The 26,510-nt window shown below is 49.6% G+C and overlaps 1 protein-coding gene across 7 annotated transcripts in view; it reads left to right on the top strand.

Moving 5' to 3' along the window:
• The window catches only part of EP300 (EP300 lysine acetyltransferase), a 520,888-nt gene that overhangs the window by 417,701 nt on the left and 76,677 nt on the right, over positions 1 to 26,510 (top strand). For 4 of the 7 annotated variants that reach the window (XM_085601050.1, XM_085601049.1, XM_085601047.1 and 1 more), the window contains exons 17-18: positions 19,947 to 20,065; positions 21,970 to 22,230. In XM_085601050.1, coding sequence (XP_085457176.1) covers positions 19,947 to 20,065; positions 21,970 to 22,230 — 380 coding nt within the window. The remainder of the gene's footprint in view (positions 1 to 19,946; positions 20,066 to 21,969; positions 22,231 to 26,510) is intronic. The other 3 variants (XM_085601052.1, XM_085601051.1, XM_085601048.1) reach the window with 1 other exon arrangement.

Below are 26,510 nucleotides of genomic sequence, written 5' to 3'. Positions count from 1 at the left end.
CAAACAGGTGCGGCGTGCCATGGTGTCCCTTTCCAACATGTAAGTGGGGTGATCAGCTGGTGCATGGAGCCATTCATTCACCGGCGCCAAATACTCTGCCCAGTAGTATGCCTCAATGTCTGGCAAAGAGATCCCTCCATTATATTGGTTTCTCTAACGTGCTCAGGGCTATCCTTAGTTGCTTTCCCAACCACAAGAAGGAGCGCACTTCCGCATCTATCACCCTAAACGTACGCCTAGGAAGAGGGAAGTACTCATTTTGTAAGGCATACAAGAAACGAGGCAATGTAATCATTTTAAACATTGCAGCACGGCCAAGTATCGTAAGGGGGAGGGTTTTCCATCAGAGAGCATCATCTGCAAAGTTTGTAACAACTCGCGGAATGTTTCTTTGGTAGGAGAGGTTTCTATCCGTAGTTAAATAGATCCCCAAGTACTTGAATCCCGTCTGCGTTACCCGGAGAGCCCCAGGGATAGGGGGCCACGTCTGCGGTCGTGGGCTGTACAGGATCGATTTATGCCAATTTATCGTATAGCCCGAGAAGGAGCCATACCTGCCCAGAAGCCTGAACAGTGCGGGGACCGTAGTAGCCGGCTGAGCAACGTACAACAGGATATCGTCCGCATATAGCGAGATTTTTTCTTCCCCTGTGTCAGTCTGCGATATTTGGAACCCCCGTATCTCTACTGTCTGTCTGACCTCACAGGCTACTATTTCAATGGCGAGGGCGAATAATAGTGGGGATAGAGGGCATCCCTGTCGGGTCCCCCTTCTAATAGGAAAGTCCTCAGATAATATCCAGTTTACCTTAATCCAGACTCTGGGGTCTGCATATAGGAGTCCCACCCATTTCCTGAATTTGGGTCCAATGCCAAACTTGACCAGAGCCGCCTCCAAGAAGGGCCAGTGTACGGCGTTGAACACTTTTTCAGCGTCTAGGGAGAGGAACATGTGTGGGTCCTCCCGTCCCTGTACCGCCATGAGCCAGTTATGGGTCCGCCGTAAATTCTGTCTGGTCACCCTGTCCGGTAAGAATCCTGTCTGGTCTTGATGTACCAGGCCTGAGATTACTTGGCGCAAGCAGAGGGACAATATCGTCGCTAGTAGCTTAACCACCACGTTGAGGAGAGAAATTGGACAATAGGACGCGCAATCCTCGGGGGGCTTTCCTTGTTTATGAATAGGTATGATCGTGGCCAGCCGAAGATCTAGCGGGAGGATACCCTCTTGGGCCGCGTCCCTAAACAGCGCTGGCAAATGCACCGTCAGGAGGTCTTACCCCTGTTTTAAAAAATATGTCTGGGTGTCCATTCGGGCCTGGGGACTTCCCAGGGCGTAGTCTAGTTATTGCCTCCTTAATTTCAGTGACCGATATGTCGGCTTTGAGGGTCTCCTTATACTCGTCCGTTAAAATCGGGTTTTGAATAGTGGCCAAATAGGCCATAATCTCTTCCGGTTCACCCAAATCTCTGGCCTCATAGAATTCCTTAAAATAGGAGGCAAATGTCTGAACAATCTGGGCGTCTCTCTTCTGCGGCTGCCCCCGTCGGTCCACTATGCTTTCAATCCATCAGGTGTCCATTTCCTTACGGCTTAGCCAGGCTAAGAGTTTACCAGATTTATCCCCAACGTCATATAATCTATGTAGGGTCGCCTGTGCTTGCGTTTTGGCCTCTTTCCTTGCCAGGGCTCTATAGCGCTGTTGTGTCAGTCAGGCGTCGGAGGACCTGTGGGTCACGTCCTGCCAGATTGCGTCGTTCTAGTTCTAACATTTGGGTTTCCAAGGCCGTAAGCTCCTCTTGTGCTTTCCGCTTCTCCCATGATATTCGATTCTGGGCCCTATCCCGGAGGACTGTCTTGTGAGCCTCCCATACTACAACGCCCGATTGCACCTATCCTACATTTTCTGCAAAATACACTGTCGTGTCAGCCCTAAGACCTCGCAATATCTCGGTATTCTGCAGATCCCAAGCCGTTAACCTCCAGTTTCCACCGTTCGCCCTGTGCCTTCCCCCTAACCCAACCGGAAGGGGAGAGTAGTCCGAGAGCCCCCGTACCAGATATTCCGCCTCAGTCAAGAGTTTCTGTCTATATGTTCATGTTCGGTGTCTGGTTGGGGGTGAGCAAGGGGACGGAGCGTGCGCGGACCCTCCGAGAGTCCAGTGAACATTCTCTTCGTCTTCTAAATCTGCCTGTATCCTTTGGGGCATATGGAGTTGCTTCCAGAAGGCGACCCCTCCGGGGCTGTCGGGGTCTTAGTGATCTTTGTGAGTCCGGTGGCCGTTCGTCTCCTCCATCAGAGGATAGTGTTAAGCATTTGTTGTACACACTCAGTCAGCAAATTGATTCTGTAGGAAAGTGGCTCTGTATACACTGTTCCCAAATAGGTACAGTGTGTACAGAGTCCACAGCCCCCAGAGGTTTGGCAGAGGCTAAAGTTAGATACAACCTTACTCTCAAGTGGTAGCTTGGTCGACCAGTAAGGCGGTATCAGAGGTCAGTGTAAAGCATTTGTTGTACACCCTCAGTCAGCAAATGGTCTCACACACTCAAGAACTGAACTCTAGGCCAATGGTTTGTATATAAAAATATATGGTTGTTTTATTTTAGAACCAACAATAGGTATCAAAATATACTTTCTCAGAATGAGATGCTTTAGTTAAATACTTTGCAATAGGCAATTGGCTTGTGAATGCAATAGTTTGTTTGCAATAGGCAACACAATTTCAAACTCAATAATACATTGAGCTCAAGAGGAATTTTAAGTTATATGCAATTGATTACTTTCAGGATTACTTTTCTAACTCCTGGACTGGATCCTAGATTCAGTCCTGGGACAGTTCTTGCAAACAAGTGAGTAAATACGTTTTAGTTACTGTTGTGATTTTTAAGCAATATTTTGGTATTTTAAAAGTTGACACTTCGAAACTTTCTAATCAAATTACCAATGTTCTCCTATGGGAGGAAATTCACTTAGCAGGTAAGTGGGGTTATGGTTACTTTTTCGAGTTCAGTGTTGGATCCTGGATCCAGCACTAGTATACCACCTGTAAGCAGTTGATAGAATGTGTTTAGGTTATACAGGTGATTTTTAACTAATATTTGTAAGTTTGCAAAATCGACACTTAGAAGAAATTTCCCAGAAGAACAGTCAATGGTTTCCTATGGGAGAAAGTTCAAGTTACCGGTAAAGTATGTTCTCCTTACTTTTATAATCCAGTGCTGGGCTCCTAGGCTCAGTACTGGAACATCTATCTAAAACAGGTAAGTAATTACGTTTTCACAGTTGGTACGATTTTTAAAGAAAATTTGTAGTTTGCAAAAATCGACACTTAGAAGAAATTTCACAGAAAAGCAGTCAATGGATTCCTATGGGAGAAAATTGAGTTAGCGATAAGTATGCTTGTAATTACTTTTCAGGGTCAGTGCTGGGCACCAAGATCCAGCACTAGGATCTCCGAATAGCAGGTGAGTATTTTCGATTTTGTTACTTGGTTGATTTCAGGTGAATATTTTAAAGTTTAGAAACTCCACACACAAGTGAAACCAGACAATGTTAACCTATGAAAGAAAAGTGAGTTATCGGCTTTTGGGTAAGTACTCGACTGGCAGAGTTAAGGTTCTGGGCATAGACTCAGGGGTCTCCCAGGGTCAGGTAAGTACAGTTGTTACACCCTCAGCGGCACTGGGGCAGCCAGGTGCAGAGTGAGTTAGGCCCAATGTTATCTTATAGAAGGCAGGGGTTGGTGGCTGCTGAATAGCAGGCCACGCGGCTGTGGGAGCTGGGCTCCTGGTCACTTGCTCAGGGCAAATGGGGAAGTAGGTAGGAGAAGTTGCACTGCCAGGGTGTGAGAAAGTGCCACCTTTCTTGCATGGTATGCCCCCACTTTTTGCTGAATTGCTGAATGTACTTTGACTGAGTGTGCCCTGGACTCCTGCCAATCAGGTGCCCAGGGCCTATGTTCCTTCCCTAAACAAAAACCTCAAACCCAAATTGGCAAACGCTGGGCACATGTCAGCCCCTGGTAAATGGTACCCTAGGTACCCAGGGCCTTGTGACCAGGGAAGGCCTCTAAGGGCTGCAGCACTCATTGTGCCACCCTTAGAGGCCCTGTACCCTAACACACACACACACACCTCCCTTGCAGGCTGAGCGTCTGGGTACAAGACAAAACTGAGTCGACATGGCACACATCCCTGTGTGCCATGCCCACCACCTACACTGCCCTGGCATACACCAGCCACCCCTTTAGCTGGGTGCCCTATGCCAGTGGTGTGGGCACATGAGCATGAGCCCTGTGCCCCTACAGTGCCCATGTCCATTCCTGGGCCCTGTAAGTGCAGTGCTGCCATTTAAGAGTACATGGTGCTGAGAGCTCGTCAAAAACGAACTCCACAGCACCATAATGGCAACACTGAAGACTGGGAAGTTTGGTATCAAACTTCTCCGCACATTAAACCCACAATGATCCCAGTGTGGGATTTAATGTACCAAGCACCACAGAGGGCATCTTAGAGATGCTCCCTGAAACCTAACCTACAATCCACGTCTGGTCTGAGAGGCTGCCTAGGCTGCCACACAGCAGACATGTTGCTGGACCCCTGGGTAGGAGAGCCCCTGCTCTCCTGGGCCTGCAACAATGCACATCCTGGGCGAGGTGCTAGGTCTCCTCCCCCTCAATGGACAGGGGGAAGCTTCAAAGGCATGCCGCCTCTGAGCTTCCCCAGGCCACTTGCAATCCCCACTCTGGCGGGAAGCCTGGCCGGAAACCCCAAATAAGGACAGGGGATGTGCCAGCCTGCCAACCCCCCCCCCCCAGGTGGGGGGTGGGGGAGGCGAGGTGAAGCACATCTCCGGGCGCTCTCCATCTTGAAGATGGGAGGCCCTACCCAATCAGGACTAGGCTACTGCCCCCCTCCCACAGGAGAGTGGCAGAATAGGGGGTGTACCCACCCCAGGACAGGGACCCAATGGTCCCTGTCCTTTACCTACCTGTAACACTCCTAAATCTAGTATTTAGGGGCACCCTGAACCTTCCTTCCCCAGATTCCATATTCCAAAATACAAAGAAGAGCAAGAAGAAAGAAGACCTGCCGTGCAGCTGCTAAGAGGAGGAAGACACCAACTGCTTTGGCCCCAGCCCTACCGGCCTGTCGACCCTCGAGCCTGCTCCTGCTACAACCCAGCACCTCTTGTGGCTAGCAACCTCACAAACCCCGAAGGACCTGGCTACCTTTTGGCTCTACGCACCTGGAACTCCCATGAGCAGAGGCTCTGCTCAAACTCAGCATCTAATCCCTGGCATCAGCCCAGAACCGCAAACCCTACACACTGTGCACCCGCCAAGCCTGGCCTGTGCCGGAGTGAACACAGACCACAAGGACGACCCCCCGGCGACTGTGACCCCGAGTCCGGCACCCAAAGACTTCCCTCGACGCTCCTGACGACGCCTGCAGCCTCAGAACCAGGTACCCCCCCCCCCCAACCGCGATCAACAGAGGGTAAGATTTCCCGAACACCTAAAGGCACCCCGGCGCCCTGCGGCCTCCTGTGCCCAACTCCTGGGTACCTACCTATCCTCCAACTACCCAACTTACCTCTCGAAGTGGTGGTGGCACCTGAAGAATCTTCGTCCCCGAGCTTGCAGTCTTTTTCCAAACCGGAGCTTTCCCTTTAAAATCAATTGAGCGCCCGAAGGCTCAAAAGCACCCTGCACCCAGCCGCCTGAGGGGCCCTGGCAGTGTAACCTTTGCACCTATCTACTTCCCCATTTGCTCTGAGCAAGTGACCAGGGGCCCAGCTCCCACAGCCGCGTGGCCTGTAAGTCAGCAGCCACCAACTAAGGCCCCCTTGCTTCCCATGGGATAACATTGAGCCCAACTCACTCTGCACCCGGCTGCCCCTGTGCCGCTGAGGGTGTAACAACTGTACCTACCTGACCCTGGGAGACCCCTGAGTCTGTGCCCAGAACCTTAACTTTGCCAGTCAAGTACTTACCTAAAAGCCGATAACTCAATGTTCGAGGCATATGAGCTGCAGATTACACACTGCATAGATCGCCATCTGGTGTTGGGCCCGGATGTTGCAGTTGTTTTTCTCTTGGAAAGTCTTTGGAAGTCACGAGGTATGTGACTCCTCCTTTGGATCGTATTGCGCATGGGCTTCGGCTCCATCCTCAGATTGGTTTTTTTCCGCCATCGGGCTCGGATGTGTTCTTTGCGCTCTGGTTCCGAACCGTTTCCAGTTACAGTTCTTCTCATCGACGCGCAATCCTTCCCTTCGGCTGTATTGTTCTCGATCGTGATCTCCCCACTCAACGCGATTCATCGATAAACTTCGATTCCAGGCGTCGACGCAGGCCTTCGGGCCTACCTCCGCTCCGGTCCTGGCTCATGGAAAGGACTCCATTTAAGAAGTGTCCTCGATGTGGGTCCAAATTTCCCCACACCGATCTCCATGAGGTGTGCAACCTCTGCCTCTCCCCAGAACACGAGGCTTGAGACTGTCCGGTGTACAAATCCTTCCGGTCCAAGAAGACTATTCGAGACCTTAGAGCGAGGAGAACCATGGCACACGCGACGATTGCAATCCCAGACGACATCTTCGGAGAAGGTGTCGATGTTCCCGAGGAACAGCACACCGAAGAGGGCCTCGTCAGCGCCTCCGAAGCCGACGACTCAGATGTCGAGGACATCACTCCGGCACAGCGGAGCGTGAGTACTACTATCGATCCCCACCCTCAATGACATCGAAAGAGGCTTCGGTCACGACTTCGCCCACGGGCCTAGGCACGACCAAAGACACTGCCTCACATACCTCGCTTTCGGGCCCGGTTAAGAAGCCCATCAAGCCTTCTGGCACCGAAAAAGAAAATGGCTTCCTCCGCGCCGAGCTCCACACCGAAAGAATCAACGCCGAAGACACCCACTAGCTCCTCAGTACCAACGCCATTTCGGAACCGAGCAAAAAAGGAAAAGCCATTGACACCCACAGCTCGAAGTCGAAAGCCATCTCGGAACCGAGGACACAACCGGACATGTCTAAACCACACAGTTCAAAACAACGATCTGATGATTCCAAGACTAAACAACCACCGGCTCCAACCCCTTCGGCGCCAACGGATCGACCACTCACAGAGGAACTGTTTCGTCCCGATCCACTCCAAAAAACTCTTAATGAAGACCCTAAAACTGGACATTTGATGATCAGCATCAAAAAGAGACCGCTGGACAAGCCTTCCCCGGCTCCACCTCCAAAGAAAAGACTGTCGTACCTCCCCTTTGAGACTACCCTCACCCCCTCCACCTCCTCCACCTACTCCTCCACCTCCTCCATGTCCTCAGCCTCCCCTCATCATTCCCCCACACCCTCTCCAGATGAGGATGATTACGATGTCTATGAAGACATAGGAGAGGGACCCCATGACCAACCCACAGGAGACCCCACTCCTACAGGCTCCCCAGACCCATGGGACGACTACAACATCCCAGACATCCCTAACGTCCCGCAGGATGACATTTACCCTTCAAGACCGTCCCTCCCAGAAGACTCTATGGGGTTTAACCAGCTGCTACATAGGGCTGCACACTACCACAGAGTTGATCTCCATACAGACCCCGTGGAGGAGGACTTCCTCCTAGACACTTTTGATACCACCCACAGGGCCACTTCCATTCTGCCCATGCTTAAAGGTGTTATCAAACACGCGCCAGAGGTCTAAAGACCCGGTCAGAGCCAGGGTCGTCAACCCTCGTATCGAAAAGAAATATAAGGCCGCCCCTACAGACCCCACCTACATCAGAGGGCCCGCACCACTAGACTCCCTCGTAGTCTCCACTGCAAGGAAACGTGCAAACTCCCAGGCATCAGGCGAGGCACCACCACCTGATAGAGTCCAAACTCCTAGATGCCTCTGGCAAGCGAACAGCATCCCAGGCGGCCAACATATGGCGCATTGCGATCACACAAGCGCTTTTAGCACGATACAACAGGGCACATTATGATGAGCTTGAAGCAATCATGCAACACCTCCCTGACAAGTACAAGAATAGAGCCAACGAGCTAATCCAGGAGGGAAAAACCATCACCAACACCTTCATACGCTGCGCCCTCTGTTGCCGACACCGCCTCTAGGGCAATTAACACCAGCGTCCTCCTCCGTAGGCATGCCTGGCTGCGCATTTACGGTTTTAAACCAGAGGTACAGGCTTCCATCCTTAACCACCCCTTTGACCAAGAACATCTCTTTGGCCCAAACGTAGACGTTGCCCTTGAGAAAATGAAGGACACCGATGCAAAATCTATGGGAGCCTTGCAGCCACACCCTCCTAGGCGTTCCTTTCGCTGTTCTTCCTTTCGAAGCACATCTAGAGGCTATTCCTCCGACAGCGCTTCTACTTCCTATAAAGCCCCTACACAATCCACCTTCACTAGGGGTTACCAGAGAGGTGGCTACAGGGGTAACAACAATAAAGGCAGAGGCAAAACTAATACCTTCCGCTCTGCCTCCACTCCTACCCAATGACTCCCTTCACTCCTCCCAGACCATCCCACTCCAGTTGGGGGCAGACTAAAAAATGTCCTGCATGTCTGGGCTTGTATCACCTCAGACAAATGGGTAACACAAATAATTCGGTCAGGCTACTGCCTCGAACTAAAATCAGTCCCCCAAACATTCCACCAAAACACCGCCCAATGTCACAGGAACATTCGTCACTTCTCAAGCAGGAGGTAATCTCCCTCCTACAATAGAGTGCGATAGAGCCAGTTCCTACCCAACAACAAAATATGGGAGTTTACTCCCTATATTTCCTCATACCAAAAAGGGACGACACTCTAAGGCCCATCCTGGACCTCAGACCCCTAAATCACTATTTACATTCAGACCATTTCCATATGGTCACACTTCAGCAGGTACTTCCCCTGCTCTCCCAAAACGACTTGCTTGCCACCCTAGACCTCAAGGACGCCTATTTCCACATTCCCGTTCACACAGCTCACAAAGTATCTCAGGTTTGTAGTGGACGGTCAACACTATCAATTCAAAGTGCTCCCATTCGGAGTCACCACAGCACCGAGAGTGTTTTCCAAGTGCCTAGCGGTCGTGGCAGCACATTTGCGAAGACAACAAATACACGTCTTCCCATACCTAGACGACTGGCTAATAAAAGCCAGCTCATACAACCAGTGTGTACAACACACTCACGCTACCATGCAGCTACTTCACGAACTGGGCTTCACAGTAAACCACACGAAGTCCCATCTGCAACCGTCCCACATAAAACAATACCTAGGTGCCACGATAGACACCTCAAGAGCGCTAGCCTACCCCAGTCCTGCCAGGATAGCAAACATTCAGGCCCTACGAGCCAAATTTCAACCAGAACACACTCTTACAGCTCGAGTGTTCATGCAACTCATAGGAATGATGGCCTCTTGCATATTCATAGTACCTCATGCAAAACTCCAGATGCGTCCTCTCCAAGAATGCTTAGCGTGCCAATGGAACCAGGCTCAGGGTCAACTGACAGATCTGGTGTTGGTAGACGGTCGTGCCCATCGCTCTCTGCAGTGGTGGACCACCAAAACCCTTTCCAAAGGGCGACCGTTCCTGGACCCTGTTCCTCAGATAGTACTGACAGCGGACGCAACGCTCTCCGGCTGGGGAGCTCACCTACTACATCACACCATGCAGGGCAGGTGGACACCTCAGCAAAAGTTGCTCCACATCAACTATCTAGAACTACTAGCAATATTCTTAGCACTAAAGGCATTTCAAACACACATATCAGGCAAGGCCGTCCTAGTCCGCACAGACAACATGACAGCCATGTACTATATACAAAAACAAAGCGGCACACACTCTCTGCAGCTCTCCCAACGAGCATATGGAGATGGGCCATACCCCAAAAAATCTTCCTCCTAGCCCAACATGTCCCAGGAGTCCAGAAAACTATAGCAGATCTGCTGAGCAGACAAACACAACAAATCCACGAGTGGGAACTCCATCCACAAGTTCTTCACCTGTACTTTCAAATGTGGGGGCATCCACAGATAGACCTCTTCGCCACCCACGAAAACGCCAAATGCCCAAGCTTCGCCACCAGATATCCACACCCATTGTCCAAAGGCAATGCGATATGGATGAACTGGTCAGGCAGATTTGCGTACGCTTTTCCGCCTCTCCCACTCATTCCCTTAGTGGTGCGCAAACTACAACACTTCCTCACTCTCAACCTAGTAGCTCCAACGTGGGCCAGACAACCATGGTACACCACACTGCTGGAACTATCTGTAGTACCGCACCAAATGTTACACCTCTCTCCAAGCCTCTTAACCCAGAACCATGGAGAGATCAGGCACCCAGACCCAGCTCAGCTCAATCTTGCGATCTGGCTCCTGAAATCCTAGAATTCGGTTATCTGAATCTTCCTCCTGACTGTATGAATGTCATTAGAGAGGCTAGGCGACCTACCACTAGAGCTTGCTACGCAGCCCAGTGGAAACGTTTTGTGATCTATTGTCACAACAATAACTTTGATCCCCTAGATGTGTCCATTCAACTCATCATAGGCTATTTACTACACCTCCAAAGATGCAATCTAGCCTACACGTCTATTAGACTGCTGTGAGAAAGTGGCTCTGTATATACTGTTCCCTAATAGGTACAGGGTGTACAGAGTCCCCAGTCCCCCAGAGGCTGATAGAGGTCAAAGTTAGGTATGACCTTACTCTCAAAAGTGGTAGCTTGGTCGAGCAGTAAGGCAGTACCAGAGGACAGTGTAAAGCATTTATTGTACACACTCAGTCAGCAAATGGTCTCACACACTCAATAACTGAACTCTAGGCCAATGATTTATATATATAAAATATATGCTTGTTTTATTTTTAGAACCACAAAGGGGATAAAAATATGCTTTCTCAGAATGAGAGGTTGCATATAAATACTTTTTGTCTTAAGCAATGAATTTTTGTAAACAGTCACAGTTGGTTGCAATAAACAATCCTATTTCCTAAACATCACAATGCATTGAGCTCAATGGTACATTCAGGTTATTTGTAATAAATTACTTTTCAGATTACTTTTGGAATTCCAGGTCTGGCTCCTAGATCCAGCTCTGGGTCAGTATTCAGAATCAAGTGATGAAAGTCGACTTAATAACTGTAGTGATTTTTAAATAATATTTAGCTATTTCAAAAGTTAGCACTTCGAAAATATTTCAAAGAAAACATTCAATGGATCTCTATGGCAAGAAATTCAAATTGCAGGTAGAGTACTTTATCGTTACTTTAGTAATCCAGGACTGGGCACCTAGACCCAGGACTGGGGTCCTTATCAAAAACAGGTAAGTAATTTCGTTTGCAGAAATGGTACGATTTTAAAAGAATATTTCAAATTTGCAAAAGTAGACACTTAGAAGAAATTTCACAGAAAAGCAGACAATGGTTTCCTATGGGAGAAAAATGAGTTAGAGGTAAGTATAGTTGTGGACATTTTTCAGAGTCAGGGCTGGGCACCAAGATCCAGCACTGGGAGCTCACCTAGGAGCAGGTGAGTAAATTCGTTTTTGTCACTTGGCTGATTTTTGGTGAATTTTTGCAGTTTTGAAAAGTTCACACTTAGAAGATTTTTGAAGAAAAAGCCAGTCAATGTTACCCTATGAGGAAAATGAAGTTAGCGGTTTTAAGGGTAAGTACTCAACTGGCAGAGTTGAAATTCCGGGCATAGACTCAGGGGTCCCCCAGTGTCAGGTAGGTACAGTTGGTTCACCCTCAGCGGTTTCAGGACGGCCGGGTGCAGAGAGAGTTAGGCCCAATGTTATCCTATGAGGGATAGGGGGGCCTTGGTTGGTGGCTGCTGTCGGGCAAGCCACGCGGTTGTGGGAGCTGGGCTCCTGGTCACTTACTCAGGGCAAGTGGGGAAGTAAGTTAGTGTAGAGAGTGCACTGCCAGGGCCACTCGGGCGGCTGGGTGCAGGGTGCTTTTGAGCCGTCGGGCGCTCAATGGAAATCAATGGGAATGTTCCGGTTTGGAAAAAGGCTGCAAGCTCGGGGACGAGGATGCTTCAGATGCCACCACCACTTCGAGAGGTAAGTTGGGTAGTTGTAGGTTAGGTGGGTACCACGGGATTGGGCACAGGGGGCCGCAGGGCGCCGGGTGCAGGGGTGCCTTTTGACGTCGGGAATCTTACCCTCTTGTTGATCGCGGTTGGGGTGGCACTCTGTTCTGAGGCTGCAGGCTTCTTCCGGGATGTCGAGGGGGGTCCTTGGGTGCCGGACTCGAGGTCACAGTCGCCGTGGGGTCGTCCTCAGGGTCTTTGTCCACTCCGGCACTGGCCAGGCTTGGCTGGTGCAGAGTGTGTTGGGTCCGCGGTCCCGGGCTGCTGCCAGGGGTTAAAAGTAGGTTTCTTGAGTAGAGCCTCTACTCATGGGAGTCCCAGGGAATCAGAGTTCAAAGGTAGCCAGGTCCTCCGGAGTTTTTGAGGTTGCTGGCCACAAGAGATGCCGCGCTGGAGCAGGAGCAGGTTCGAGGGTCGACAGGCCGGTAGGGCTGGGGCCAAAGCAGTTGGTGTCTTCCTCTTTTTTAGCAGCTGCAGGGCAGGTCTTCTTTCTTCTTGCTCTTCTTGTAGGTTTCTATCTGGAATCTGCGGAAGGAAGGTTCAGGGGGCCCCTAAATACTAGATTTAGGGGCGTTACAGGTAGGTGAAGGCCAGGGACTAATGGGTCCTTGTCCTGGGGTGGGTACACCCCCTATCCTGCCTCTCTCCTGTGGGAGGGGGGCAGAAGCCTAATCCTGATAGGGTAGGGCCTCCCATCTTCAAGATGGCGAGAGCCCGGAGATGTTCTTCACCTCGCCTCCCCCACCTGAGGGGTGGGGTGGGCAGGCTGGCACATCCCCTGTCCTTGTATGGGGTTTCCGGCCAAGCTTCCCGCCAGAGTGGGGGGTTGCAGTGGCCTGGGGAAACTCCAACTGGCGGCATGCCTTTGAAGCTTCCCTTTGCTCATCCTGGGGGAGGAGATTTCTCACCTCACCCAGGATGTGCATTGTTGCAGGCCCGGGAGAGCAGGGGCTCTCCCACCCAGGGGTCCAGCAACGTGTCTGCTGTGTGGCAGCCTGGGCAGCCTCAGAGCAGACGTGGATTGTAGGTTAGCTGTAAGGGGGCATCTCTAAGATGCCCTCTGGGGTGCTTAGTACATTAAATCCCACACTGGCATCAGTGTGGGTTTAATGTGCTGAGAAGTTTGATACCAAACTTCCCAGTCTTCAGTGTTGCCATTATGGTGCTGTGGAGCTCGTGTTTGACGAGCTCTCAGCACCATGTACTTGTAAATGGCAGCACTGTACTTACAGTGCCCATGAATGGACCTGGGTACTGTAGGGGCACAGGGCTCCTGCTCCTGTGCCCACACCATAGGCATAAGGCACCCAGCCAGAGGGGTGGCTGACATATGCCTTGGCAGTGTAGGAGATGGGCATGGCACACAGAGATGTGTGCCATGTCGACTCTTTGTTTTGTCCTGCACCCAGACACTCAGCCTGCAAAGGCAGTGTGTGTGTGTAAGGGTACAGGGCCTCTAAGGGTGGCACAATGAGTGCTGCAGCCCTTAGAGGCCTTCCCTGGTCACAAGGCCCTGGGTACCTAGGGTACCATTTACTAGGGGCTGACATGTGGCCAGGGTTTGCCAATTGGGAGTTTGTATTTTAGGGAAGGAACACAGGTCCTGGGCACCCGATTGGCAGGAGCCCAGGGCACAACAAGGAAAAGTGCATCAGCTATTAGGCAAAAAAGGGGGGGGTTACTGCAACAGAAACCCACGTTCTCACAACTGCACCTTGCAGCCATAGCAGCTTACCTGCAAAACAGGCAACATCTAGCACTCTTTCGAGTGCCTGCCATAAAAGCCTTCATGGAAGGCCTCAAAAGAATAATTCCCCCCAGAGTGCCACCCTCACCTGTGTGGAACCTAAACATCGTTCTCACTAGACTAATGGGGCCACCGTTTGAACCTCTACACAAATGTGAACTTCAATTCCTAACATGGAAAACTGCTTTTCTGGTAGCCATCACTTCCCACAGAAGGGTCAGTGAGATACAAGCGCTCACCATTCAAGAACCTTTTCTGCAAATGCACCATAACAAGGCTGTTCTCCGTACTAATCCAAAATTCCTCCCTAAAGTCATTTCTCATTCACCTAAACCAATCTGTGGAACTACCTGTATTCTTCTCGCAACCACAAACCGTTGCAGAAAGAGCTCTCCACACATTAGATGTCAAACGAGCCTTACTCTACTACATCGAGAGAACACAACCATTTCGTAAGACCAAACAACTGTTCGTTTCCTTCTCATCACCACATAAAGGCAACCCCATCTCCAAATCTGGGATAGCTAGGTTGATTGTCAAATGCATTCAGATTTGCTACCACAAAGCAAAACAAACGCTATCTGTTCCCCCTAAAGCCTACTTTACACGTAAGATAGGGGCTTCCATGGCATTCTTAGGGAACATCCCCTTAAATGATACCTGCAAAGCAGCTACATGGTCAACACTGCACACTTTCACTAAACACTATTGTGTAGATGTGCAGGCTAAGCAACAAGTTAGTGTGGGCCAGGCTGTACTCAAAACATTGTTTCAAACCACTGCAACAGATACTGATGGTCGCCGCTAGGGATGGGTACTGCTATACAATCTATGCACAGTGTGTAATCTGCAGCTCATATGCCGCAAACGGCAAATGCTACTTACCAGTATGCATCTGTTCTTTGCATGTAGAGCTGCAGATCTACACATGCCCACCCACCTCCCCGGCTACCTTTATCTGTTCAAGTTTATCTTATTTAGATACAACACACATGGGCATCTTCACTGTTTATTACTACGCTCCATCATTTCCCTGCTGGCAAAAAACAATCTGAGGATGGAGCCGAAGCCCATGCGCAATACGATCCAAAGGAGGAGTCACATACCTCGTGACTTCCAAAGACTTTCCAAGAGAAAAACAACTGCAACATCTGGGCCCAAAACCAGATGGCGATCTATGCACAGTGTGTAGATCTGCAGCTCTACATGCCAAGAACAGATGCATACTGGTAAGTAGCATTTGCCTTTCTCCATAGGGTAACATTGACTGGTTTCTTCTGAAATCTCTTCTGTGTGGAGTTTTCAAAACTTAAAATATTCACCAAAAATCAGCCGAGTAACGAAAACGAAAATACTCACCTGCTATTAGGTGAGATCCCAGTGCTGGATCTTGGTACCCAGCACTGACCCTGAAAAATATTCAGTACCATACTTACCAGTAACACATTTTTCTTCCATAGGAAATCATTGACTGTTTTTCTGGAAAATTTCTTCTAAGTGTCGATTTTTGTAAACGCGTCCCTAGTTCTGAGGCTGCAGGCGTCGTGAGGTGCGTCAAGGTGGGTCCTTGGGTGCTGGATTCGGGGTCACAGTCGCCGGGGGGATGTCCTCGAGGTCTTTGTCCTCTCCAGCACAGGCCAGGCTTGGCGGGTGCAGTGTGTGCAGGGTTCGCGGTTCCTGGCTGATGCCAGGTGTCAGTTACATGCTTTGAGCAGTGCCACTGCTCATGGGAGTCCCAGATGCTCAGTCGCAAGGTAGCCAGGTCCTCCGGGGTTTGTGAGGTTGCTGGCCATGGGAGTTGCCCGGATTTAGCAGGAGCAGGTTCGATGGTCGACAGGCCTGTAGGGCTGGGGCCAAAGCAGTTGGTGTCTTCCTCTGGTTAGCAGCTGCACGGCAGGTCTTCTTGTTTCTTGATCTTCTTTGCTGTTTCGGAATCGAAGGAAGGTTCAGGGTACCCCTAAATGCTAAATTTAGGGGCGTTACTGGTAGGTAAAGGGCAGGCACCACTGGGTCCCTGCCCTGGGGTTGGTAAGGAGTGGTGGGTGCCACTCTCCTGTGGGAGGGGGTCAGTGGCCTAGTCCTGATTGGGCAGGGCTCCCCATCTTCAAGATGGCGAGATCCCGGAGATGTGCTTCACCTCGCCTCCCCCACCTGAGGGGTGGCGTTGGCAGAGGCTGGCACACCCCCTGTCCATCCTTGTGCTTTCTGGCCAGTTTTCCCACCAGAGTGGTGGTTTAGAACCGGTAGGGGCCAGTTGCTGAGTACAGCAAGTGGCCTGGAGAAGCTCACTTTCTCACCGAATCACACACTCAAAGACTGAACTTCAGACCAATTGTTTTTGTATGAAAATACTTTATTTTATTTTCTAGAACCAAGCAAGCCTGGCACAGGTATGCAATAAATACTTTACAGTAGTAATGCAGTTTGTAAACAGTTTTGTGAGAAAGTGCCATCTTTCTTGCATGGTATGCCCCCACGTTTTGCTGAATTGCTGATGTACTTTGACTGAGTGTGCCCTGGGCTCCTGCCAATAAGGTGCCCATGGCCTGTGTTCCTTCCCTAAAAATTGTATTGAAGCCTAAACCCAATTGGGATCTCTGGTCACATGTCAGCCCCTGGTAAATGGTACCATAGGTACCCAGGGCACTGTGACCAGAGAAAGCCCTAGAACAAACCAGTCAATGTTACCCTATGGAGAATATTGAGTTATCGGCTTTTGGGTAAGTACTCGACTGGCAGAGTTAAGGTTCTGGGCACACTCGGGGGTCTCCCGGGGTCAGGTAAGCACAGTTGTTACACCCTCAGCGGCACAGGGGCAGCTGGGTGCAGAGTGAGTTAGGCCCAATGTTATCCTATGAGAGGCAGGGGGGCCTTGGTTGGTGGCTGCTGACTAGTACGCCACGCGGCTGTGGGAGCTGGGCTCCTGGTCGCTTGCTCAGGGCAAATGGGGAAGTAGGTAGGAGTAGAAATTACACTGCCAGGGCCACTCGGGCGGCTGGGTGCAGAGTGCTATTGAGCCTTCGGGCGCTCAATGAATTTTAATGGGAAAGCTCCAGGATGAACAAAGGCTGCAAGCTCGGGGACGAAGATTCTTCAGGTGCCACCACCACTTCGAGAGGTAAGTTGGCTAGTTGGAGGATAGGTAGGTACCCTGGCGTTGGTCACAGGGGGCCGCAGGGCGCCGGTGCATTGGTGCCTTTGGATGTCGGGAAATCTTACCCTCTGTTGATCGCGGTTGGGGGGGTACCTGGTTCTGCTGCTGCAGGCGTTGTCAGGAGCGTTGAGGTAAGTCATTGGGTGCCGGATTCGGGGTCACAGTCGCCGGGGGGACGTCCTCGGGGTCTTTGTTCACTCCAGCACAGGCCAGGCTTGGCGGGTGCAGTGTGCGCAGGGTTCACAGTTCATGGCTGATGCCAGGGGTTAGTGCTTGCTTTGAGCAGAGCCACTGCTCATGGGTGTCCCAGATGCTCAGTCACAAGGTAGCCAGGTCCTCCGGGGTTTGTGAGGTTGCTGGCCACAAGAGGTGCCGGGATTTAGCAGGTTCGAGGGTCGGCAGGACTGTAGGGCTGGGGCCAAAGCAGTTGGTGTCTTCCTCTTCTTAGCAGCTGCACGGCAGGTCTTCTTTCTTCTTGCTCTTCTTTCTTCATGCTCTTCTTTGCTTTTTCAGAGGTGCCCCTAAATAATAGATTTAGGGGCGTTACAGTTAGGTAAAGGGCAGGGACCAATGGGTCCCTGTCCTGGGGTGGATACACCCCCTATTCTGCCACTCTCCTGTGGGAGGGGGGCAGTAGCCTATTCCTGATTGCGTAGGGCCTCCCATCTTCAAGATGGCGAGCGCCCGGAGATGTGCTTCACTTCGCCTCCCCCACCTGAGGGGTGGGGTTGGCAGGCTGGCACATCCCCTGTCCTAATTTGGGGTTTCCGGCCAGGCTTTCCGCCAGAGAGGGGGTTGCAAGTGGCCTGGGGAAGCTCTCAGAGGCGGCATGCCTTTGAAGCTTCCCCCTGTCCATCCTGGGGGAGGAGACCTAGCACCTCGCCCAGGATGTGCATTGTTGCAGGCCCAGGAGACCTGGGGCTCTCCTACCCAGGGGTCCAGCAACATGTCTGCTGTGTGGCAGCCTAGGCAGCCTCTCAGTCCAGACGTGGATTGTAGGTTAGGTCTCAGGGGGCATCTCTAAGATGCCCTCTGTGGTGCTTTGTACATTAAATCCCACACTGGCATCAATGTGGGTTTAATGTGCTGAGAAGTTTGATACCAAACTTCTCAGTCTTCAGTGTTGCAATTATGGTGCTGTGGAGTTCGTGTTTGACGAGCTCTCAGCACCATGTACTCTTAAATGGCAGCACTTCACTTACAGTGCCCAGGAATGGGCCTGGGTACTGTAGGGGCACATGGCTCGTGCTCCTGTGCCCACACCACTAGCATAGGGCACCCAGCTAGAGGGGTGGCTGATGTATGCCAGGGCAGTGTAGGTGGTGGGCATGGCACACAGGGATGTGTGCCATGTCGACTCCTTGTTTTGTCTTGTACCCAGACACTCAGCCTGCAAGGTCAGTGTGTGTGTCTGTTAGGGTACAGGGCCTCTAAGGGTGGCACGATGAGTGCTGCAGTCCTTAGAGGCCTTCCCTGGTCACAAGGCCCTGGGTACCTAGGGTACCATTTACCAGGGGCTGACATCTGGCCAGGGTTTGCCAATTTGGAGGTTTTTGTTTAGGGAAGGGACATAGGCCCTGGGCACCTGATTGGCAGGAGTCCAGGGCACACTCAGTCAAAGTACATTCAGCAATTCAGCAAAAAGTGGGGGCATACCATGCAAGAAAGATGACACTTTCTCACCTTCAGTGTGGGGGGCGCGGGGGCAGAGAGGGTGGGGGGCGCGGGGGCAGAGAGGGTGGGGGGCGCGGGGGCAGAGAAGGTGGGGGGCGCGGGGGCAGAGAAGGTGGGGGGCGCGGGGGCAGAGAAGGTGGGGGGCGAGGGGGCAGAGAGTTTGGGGGGCGCGGGGGCAGAGAGTGTGGGGGGCGCGGGGGCAGAGAGTGTGGGGTGCGCGGGGGCAGAGAGTGTGGGGGGCGTGGGGGGGCAGAGAGTGTGGGGGGCGTGGGGGGGCAGAGTGTGGGGGGCGGGGGGGGGCAGAGCGTGTGGGGGGCGCAGGGGTAGAGCTTGGGGGGCACGGGGGCAGAGAGCGTGGGGGGCGCAGGGGCAGAGAGCGTGAGAGGCAGACATAAGGTACAGGGCCTCTAAGGGTGGCACAATTAGTGCTGCTGTCCTTAAAGGCCTTCCCTGGCCACAATGCCCTTGGTACCTGTGGTACCATTCACAAGGGACTGACGTATGGCCGAAGAGTGCCAATTGGGTTTTGTCTCAATGCAGTTCAGGGAAAGAACATAGACCCTGGGTACCTCTTTGGCAGGAACCCAGGGCACACTCAAAGTACATCAGCAGTTTGGCAAAAAAGTGGGGGCAACCTTGCAAATAGATGGCACTTTCTTACATCCTGTTAGTTTAACAGCCCTGTCTATAGACGGACACCCAAGTGTGGAACATGGCGCCTGCTGAAACTGTGCAAAAGGAGTGTGCGTTCCCAAAGTGGGATGCGGAAAGTAGCTCTATTCTTTGCTTTCAACTGTAAAGGGAGACAATACAGCTCTTACTTTGACAAAAAGAGACCATATCCAATTCGAATGTTAGACTAGACCAAACTTTGTTCTTGCTCCATTCAGTTTACTAGTGCTTCATTAATTATAGACAAGCGTTCTAGTTGTTATAAATATATATTCAAGGACTTCTACTTCAAAGGAAGCTGTGCCAGTGATTCAGCTTCTTGAGCTGAAACCTACCTGATTCTGTATAGGCAAAGTAGCAGGTTGACGCGAGCCCAGGTGGCCAAGGATAAGTTTGCACAGTGAATAGATAAAAAAATATCTGTTGGACCCGCTTTACTGTGACTTTAGGAAGTTTGAGTTTAATATTGCATTGTTGCAAGAATTGACCATCTTAAGCTAAGATTTTAGGTACACCTAGCCTGAGTTGAGTAACGGTAACACTGTTCATGCCTTGGAATTGTTTTCTTATTTCCAATAGTATTCAAGCCGGAGGAGTTGCGGCAGGCCCTGATGCCCACACTAGAGGCACTTTATCGCCAGGATCCTGAGTCCCTCCCCTTTCGTCAGCCTGTAGATCCCCAGGTCTTAGGAATCCCGGTAAGTGTTTCCATCTCGAGGAATTATCTTTTGTGGTGGGTGGAGGGTATGAGGTGGGAAGTGGCTTTTATTGCTTTCTGTTGGGGATTTAGAGGGGCTGTAGCTGCTGCTCTGTATGCCCTGCGCAGTGACAACTGCTGGAAGGGTTGGGAGTGCTGCTGAAGTCAGAGACCGTCTTTGGAGGGATGAAGCGCAAGGTACTGCTCTTACAGTGACACCTGCTGATCATGGCTGGGGAAAGCTGATGCAGTAATAGCCCCTGGGAGGGATAGTCAAGTGCTGTTACAATTACACCTGAAGGGAGTACTGGAGAAGTAGCATCCGCTCCAGGTAAGACTGAGACATAGTTTTGCTCTTAATCTAACACCTGTTGAATTGAGTTGGGAATTCTGGTAATGCAAGTCAGTTCCTGGGTGGTAAAGCCAAGTACTACTCTTGCAGTGACACTTGGTGGTCAGGACTATCAGTGCAGCTGAAGCAGTCCTCAGACCTTGCACAGAGGGCCACTGAGCCATGCTTGTGATGCTCAGTTGTGGAGTAGCCATGATTTTATTTGTGGGCAGGGCAGTGATTTGATGGGGAGGGGGTGGGATATGAAAGCTGCCAATGACGCCTCTTGCTCTGGACCCTGCTGCCCTGCATACAATCCCTCAGCTTGGCTTCTTGTCCGTGGTGTTGGGGCTTTCTGTGGCAGGTTGCTGAGTGGGCCGGGCGGAGGGGAGGTGCCTGGGAGGGCTGCTTGTGTTCTCTGTATTGTGTGTCGGGCTGCTACTCCTGTTGTGTGACGTCTGCTGCCTTCCACTCATTGCCTTGTGTCTCTTAGACTCGCACGTCCTGGGTACCCTTGCCTCGCACCTTTCACTATTCTCACATTAGAGACCTGCTCCTGGGTTGGGCATTCATTGCTTCTGTGCTACTTGGAGGCCACAGTGCACACCTTACATTGTCTGTGTTATTCCAAGCATTTTGTCCAGTAATCTTCAGAGCTGAGCTTGCTGGAGGAAGCCTCTGTCTACTTGTCCAGTGCCCTGTCTGTCTCCTCCCCTATGGAACCCTAGCTGTAATGCCATAGATACACACAGAATGCAGGAATGGAAACCAGCTATTTGTACCTTAAAGGAAACGGAGCCAGCCAGGTTATGACACAGACATAGAGCAAAATCAGTAACCAGGACATTGTGCAACTGACCGTATATTATGTACACCCCTGACCAAGAGGCATGCTAAAACAATATACTTTGATTTCAGACCAGGATGATGCTTGGAAAGTGAACACACACGGTAACGGGCAACACTAGCCACACAGACCCACACATAAAAGGGCTGTGCCAGCCACACTGGAAAGGACAGTGCCACACATACGGACACTGGAAACCACAGTGCAGAATACTCACCAGGCAAGAAAAGTGCCCCGGACAATGTAGAGAAAACACCAAAATAGTTATCAGGATAGTGAATGGCATGCGATATCTGTTGTTATGGGTAGAAAACGTGATTGAGCAAGATACAATACGTACTGCCAGAACGAGTGACTAGCCTGGTTCAACGCCTCATACACATGCAGGATGCAATACTGGGGCAATGTACCACAAGCGCTGACAGGCTTGCAGGACAGGTGACTGGACGGCATACAAGGCTCTCTTTCTGGCAGGACTTGACTGGGACAGCGTCTCTCACAAACAGGCTTACATGACAGGTGATCTAGTCTGCATACCACACACACTGGCAGGAAGGTGACCAGACAGCGAATGACACTCATTGGCAGGAATGGTGGCTGGGACAGCGTACGGCACACACAGATGGCACAAACTGTCAAATCTGATTTTTTTCGATCTATATATATTATTTATATCCACATCTCCGCTCAGACAGATTCAGTAATTCCTTAACCTCTTATGATTCAGAAAAATGCCTCTGTCCTGCAGGATTACTTCGATATAGTGAAGAATCCCATGGACCTTTCCACCATCAAGCGCAAGCTGGACACTGGCCAGTACCAGGAGCCCTGGCAGTACGTCGATGACATCTGGTTGATGTTCAACAATGCCTGGCTGTACAATCGGAAGACGTCTCGTGTCTACAAGTACTGCTCCAAGCTGGCCGAAGTGTTCGAGCAGGAGATCGACCCCGTCATGCAGAGTCTAGGGTACTGCTGTGGGAGAAAGGTGTGTATAAGGGGCAACTTGGTGGTGGAAAGAAGTGTGTGCTAGAGTCGGCCATTTGATGGTGCAGTGAGTCTTTAGTGCATGATAAATATGCATACCATAAAAAATGTTATATGTGGGAGAATCTTTACTGCTGTTGAAGAAAGTGAATACCAGACTTTGCTGCATGCATTGGTGATCAGATGTTCTGATGCTGTGTGCATATCAGGGGAGTGGAACTTCTGAAAGAAAGGTTCATAGCATGAGGAGAATTGCACATACCAGAGTAGTTGTGTATAGAGAAAGAGGTTTACTGTTACAGTAGAAAGATGCTGATCAATGTCCTTGTAAGTGGGGCATTTGTGTGCAAAGATTAGCATTTTTGCAGGATTGACGTCCGTTCCAGGGTCTGGTGCATGTTTGGGCAAGGAGCTGTAGTGCCCCTGGAAAAAGGGTTGTACCAGAGAGTGTGCCTTTGGAGATTGAACTGCACATCTGAGGAAGAAGGTGAACAGGAGCAGGGTGAATGTGGTAATCCTCCCATCCCTACAAGAGAAGAGCACAGGTCGGGGTGAGATATGTGGAGGTTAGAGCTTCATTCTTGCACAACATGTGATTCCTAGCATGGCATCTTCAACAGATTGTCATACTTGCTATTGCTAGGAACTGGGCTTGGGTTGTGGGTCACGGGCCATGAGACAGTTAAAAAAAATAATAATAATTTTAATTAAGCCGAACTGCCCAAACAGGCTCCAGTGCATCATTCTCTCCATCATGGCACCTTCACTGATACTAAGGAACATTGAATATATTTGTAACAGTGAACCTGCTCTTGGCTGAGAGATTCGTAATTTATGAATTCACTAAAGATTTTTCTTCTGTGAAGATTTCCATCAACACTATATTCCTTCAAGAGTGGGGGTTTAGGATGTGAGCTGTTCAGTGTTCGTGAATTCAGTAAATATTTCCATGATGGAGAATTGGTATTAATTTTCCCTTCTTTGCTTCTATACAATCTCAGATTAATTTCCGATACTGGGTGTGTCTGATCACTGGACTGAGCTTAGCTTGGCATCTCCTATTTTACCGACGCACACTATCCATCTTCAGGTTACTTTGTTGTCTGTCTGCTATTCTTTGCTGCTAGAGTACGAGCCAAGGGCTTCTAGTACTCTGGCCTCAGATCCAAATTTGTAGTAGCTTTCTGGTTTGGGTACTTCACGCCAGATTTTGGTTTCCCTCTTAGGAACCTCCATGCCTGCTTGCATCACTAGAAGGTGTTCTGGTAAAAAGTTCCAGATATTGAAGATGTTTGTATTTTGCAAGCCAAGAAGGAAAATTAGTTTTCAAGAGCTGTTTTGCACTCACTTCCTTCCAGACAAACTTTTATTAACTTTTTGGCCTCTATTTGGGTATGTTCAATTCAGAACAGCTGCATCAGCCACATTATGATGATTTTAGGCATTGGCCAGAGGTGGCAGTTAACTGTAAATTAATGCCTGGCTTTGCCGTCCCATCAGGACATAAATTGAAGCTTAGTCTTATGGTGCCTGTTGAACATAAATGGAGGCCTTTGTCGGTGGTGTGATTGTGCCTTATTGAGACACCCCCTTGTTCGAAGTATGAACAAATTGTTTTAGGGACCCCATTTTTTGGGAAGGAAAAAGGAAGACCAAAAGAACTTTTTTTAATCAGCCCAGCTGACAGCATGCTGCTCAGCAACTCCTTTCTCTCACCCTGTCGCTCCTAAATTAGCGAGAGTTTGTCGACTTTACTCCCTAATGTATTTCTATGGATCAGGTGGATGCTTGCAAAACAAAGCTTTTTTGCTAGCTTTGTGGAAATATTAGTTCTTGTTACGTTGCCCCGTATAACTACGAAAGCCTTAACAGGGTTGTCCTGCAGAGCTTAGGTGCAACCGCTACTAGTATTCAGCAGGTAAAGGGAATCATTATCATAAGCTGATACAAAAAATAACTGAATGTGTGACAACATTCCATCAGCTTGCACAAAATAAAGCAAAGAGCTTGACATTTAGTTATAGGCTTAAGTTTCAGGCCTAATGCACTTCACTCTTAGTGAACACGCACAAAATAAGTCCGTCATTGCACATACACAGATTGTTACTATGCATCGAGTCCTGTTTTGTATATTTGACATTATCTCAACATATAAAATCTATTGCGCTTCATACACCTGGGGTGCTGCGTGAAACACCCCATGTTTCCAGTGCCATAGAACGATATACCAGATTCCTAGCTGCTCGAAGCACCGGGACATCGTGCACTGATTTCATAGTTTAATATTTAAGGATGCTAATCACATAGCAGTTCTGAGAGGATTTGAACCTAGGGACTCAAACTTCTATCTAATAAAATAAATTGCAAAGTAACCTGGCAATGTTGGGCATAGCTCCCCAAAAGTTTATTCTGCACTTCTCCAGGTATTTCTCGATTTATGTGGTTGCTGGATGTCTATACACAGTCTGCATGGTCAGCGACTGCATGACTGCTCTCAGACTGCCAAACATACATGTAAGGAAATCAGACTCCTGGCATAGGTTGAAGGAGTGTGCTCGTTCGCACAGATAGATTAGGGCTTTGGGTGGCTTTCCATGAAGTATATTTTCATTTGGTGCTTATCCTAGTGGCTGGATCTCTGCCTCTTCTAATCTTTAGTTTTAACACTTGTACACCGCTTGAATTCCATGCAGTTCGAGGCCTGAATACGGAACTTCTAGTGCCGGTTTCAGTTACTGGAAGCACTTTTGTTGTTCCATCATTTTTCATTAGCATCTGCAGCAACTAGGTCATCATTGACTTTGAAGCCCCATTACTGTTTTTTCTTTTGGTTTTAAGGCTTTGTTCTATGCGACGTCCCCTCTTCAGAAGGACCTGGTATTGATCTTTTTAAAGACTTGCTAGGGTACTGGTAATTTTGTTGACACTGCGGTACTCTTTGGCTTCATGCATTCTGGCAAAGTTTGGTTTAGAGACCTATTTAAACAAGCATTGGCATAGCCAATAGGTCTCGCCTTTGGGGCCTTATAAGTGTTTAGCCATGCAACAGTTGCATAACTAAATACTTATAAGGTCCCAAAAGCGAGACCTATTGGCTATGCCAAGCATCCGTGCGGCCGCGAAGGTTAAAGTGATCGCGATCAAACAGGCCGTCGGGCCGGGAAAGTGAAAGTAATCGTGGTAAAGCGCGGCGCGCGTGCCCGCGCACATGCACTGTAGCTCCAGGCTGGCCTGGTAGCACTTTTTGGAGCGCTCTCAATAAGTCTCGCCAGACCAGCGCATGCGCTGGGTCAGGCGAGACCTAAAAACGAGTGAAGGCCTCTAATTTAAACAATGATGGTAATATGCATTGCTGATGAGTGTGTTGCTCTATTGTTTTTGGGTGCTATCATGCGCCTCCACTGTGAAAAAAATTGCTCGATCAGCATTTTAATGCCGCAAGATCAGGGTTTGCTTTTCCAACTGAAAGTAAGCCTTGGTGAAATTTGCATTGAACTGGTGTATTAGCTTAACTAAGGAATTTCGTGTTACTCTTGTGTTACGAAAATACTGAAAATGCGCTATTATACCACAGTGTAACTACGTGATAAATTTACTGCGAATGTACAGGAACAAAGTGGGCGACAGAGCGAGCTGCTGTTTGCAGTGCTTTTGGTTGTTTGCCAAATGCATCCAAAATGGACGCAAAGACACATTGTGCATGTGCACCAAGATACAATGCCAAATGGTAGTTTATATTTTGCGTAATTACATATAATTTCCATCATTTTGTACGCATTTTGTGCAATTGCTGCAAAATCAAAATACAAGAATTTTGCATACCTCGTAACTGGCAGGTCTTGGGGATAAAGGTAACCTCTTTTGAATCAAGATTTGTTACCATCGGTCCCATTAACTTTCACAGTGCTACATCTAATTCTTTTAGAGATAAGCAATAGAAATCTGTAGCAACTTCTGCATTATGTTGTCCTTTGGCCATTGGAATTATGCTGTTTTGCTGTCACAGCATTTTTCACATACTTATGGATTTTCCACAATTGTCATATCCATCATGTGCTCCATAATCTGCAGATCTTAACAAAACTGTTTCTAGCTCAAAAAGATCAAAATGTATTAACACGTGGCTACATGTGTTACTGTGCAGTGTAAGGCCATTTGCAAAGGTAACTGGTTGTCTTTCTGTTGTTTATTGCTGTTTTCAAGTCGTAGACTGGTTCTAATGAGGTGAAACCTTTACCCAGACAGCGTTAACATGTACAAATGACAAAATAATGAGGTAAT

Source organism: Triturus cristatus, chromosome 4_2 (genome assembly GCF_964204655.1).
Source record: "Triturus cristatus chromosome 4_2, aTriCri1.1, whole genome shotgun sequence".
NCBI lineage: Eukaryota > Metazoa > Chordata > Amphibia > Caudata > Salamandridae > Triturus > Triturus cristatus.
This window is presented reverse-complemented; position numbering and strand designations above follow the sequence as displayed.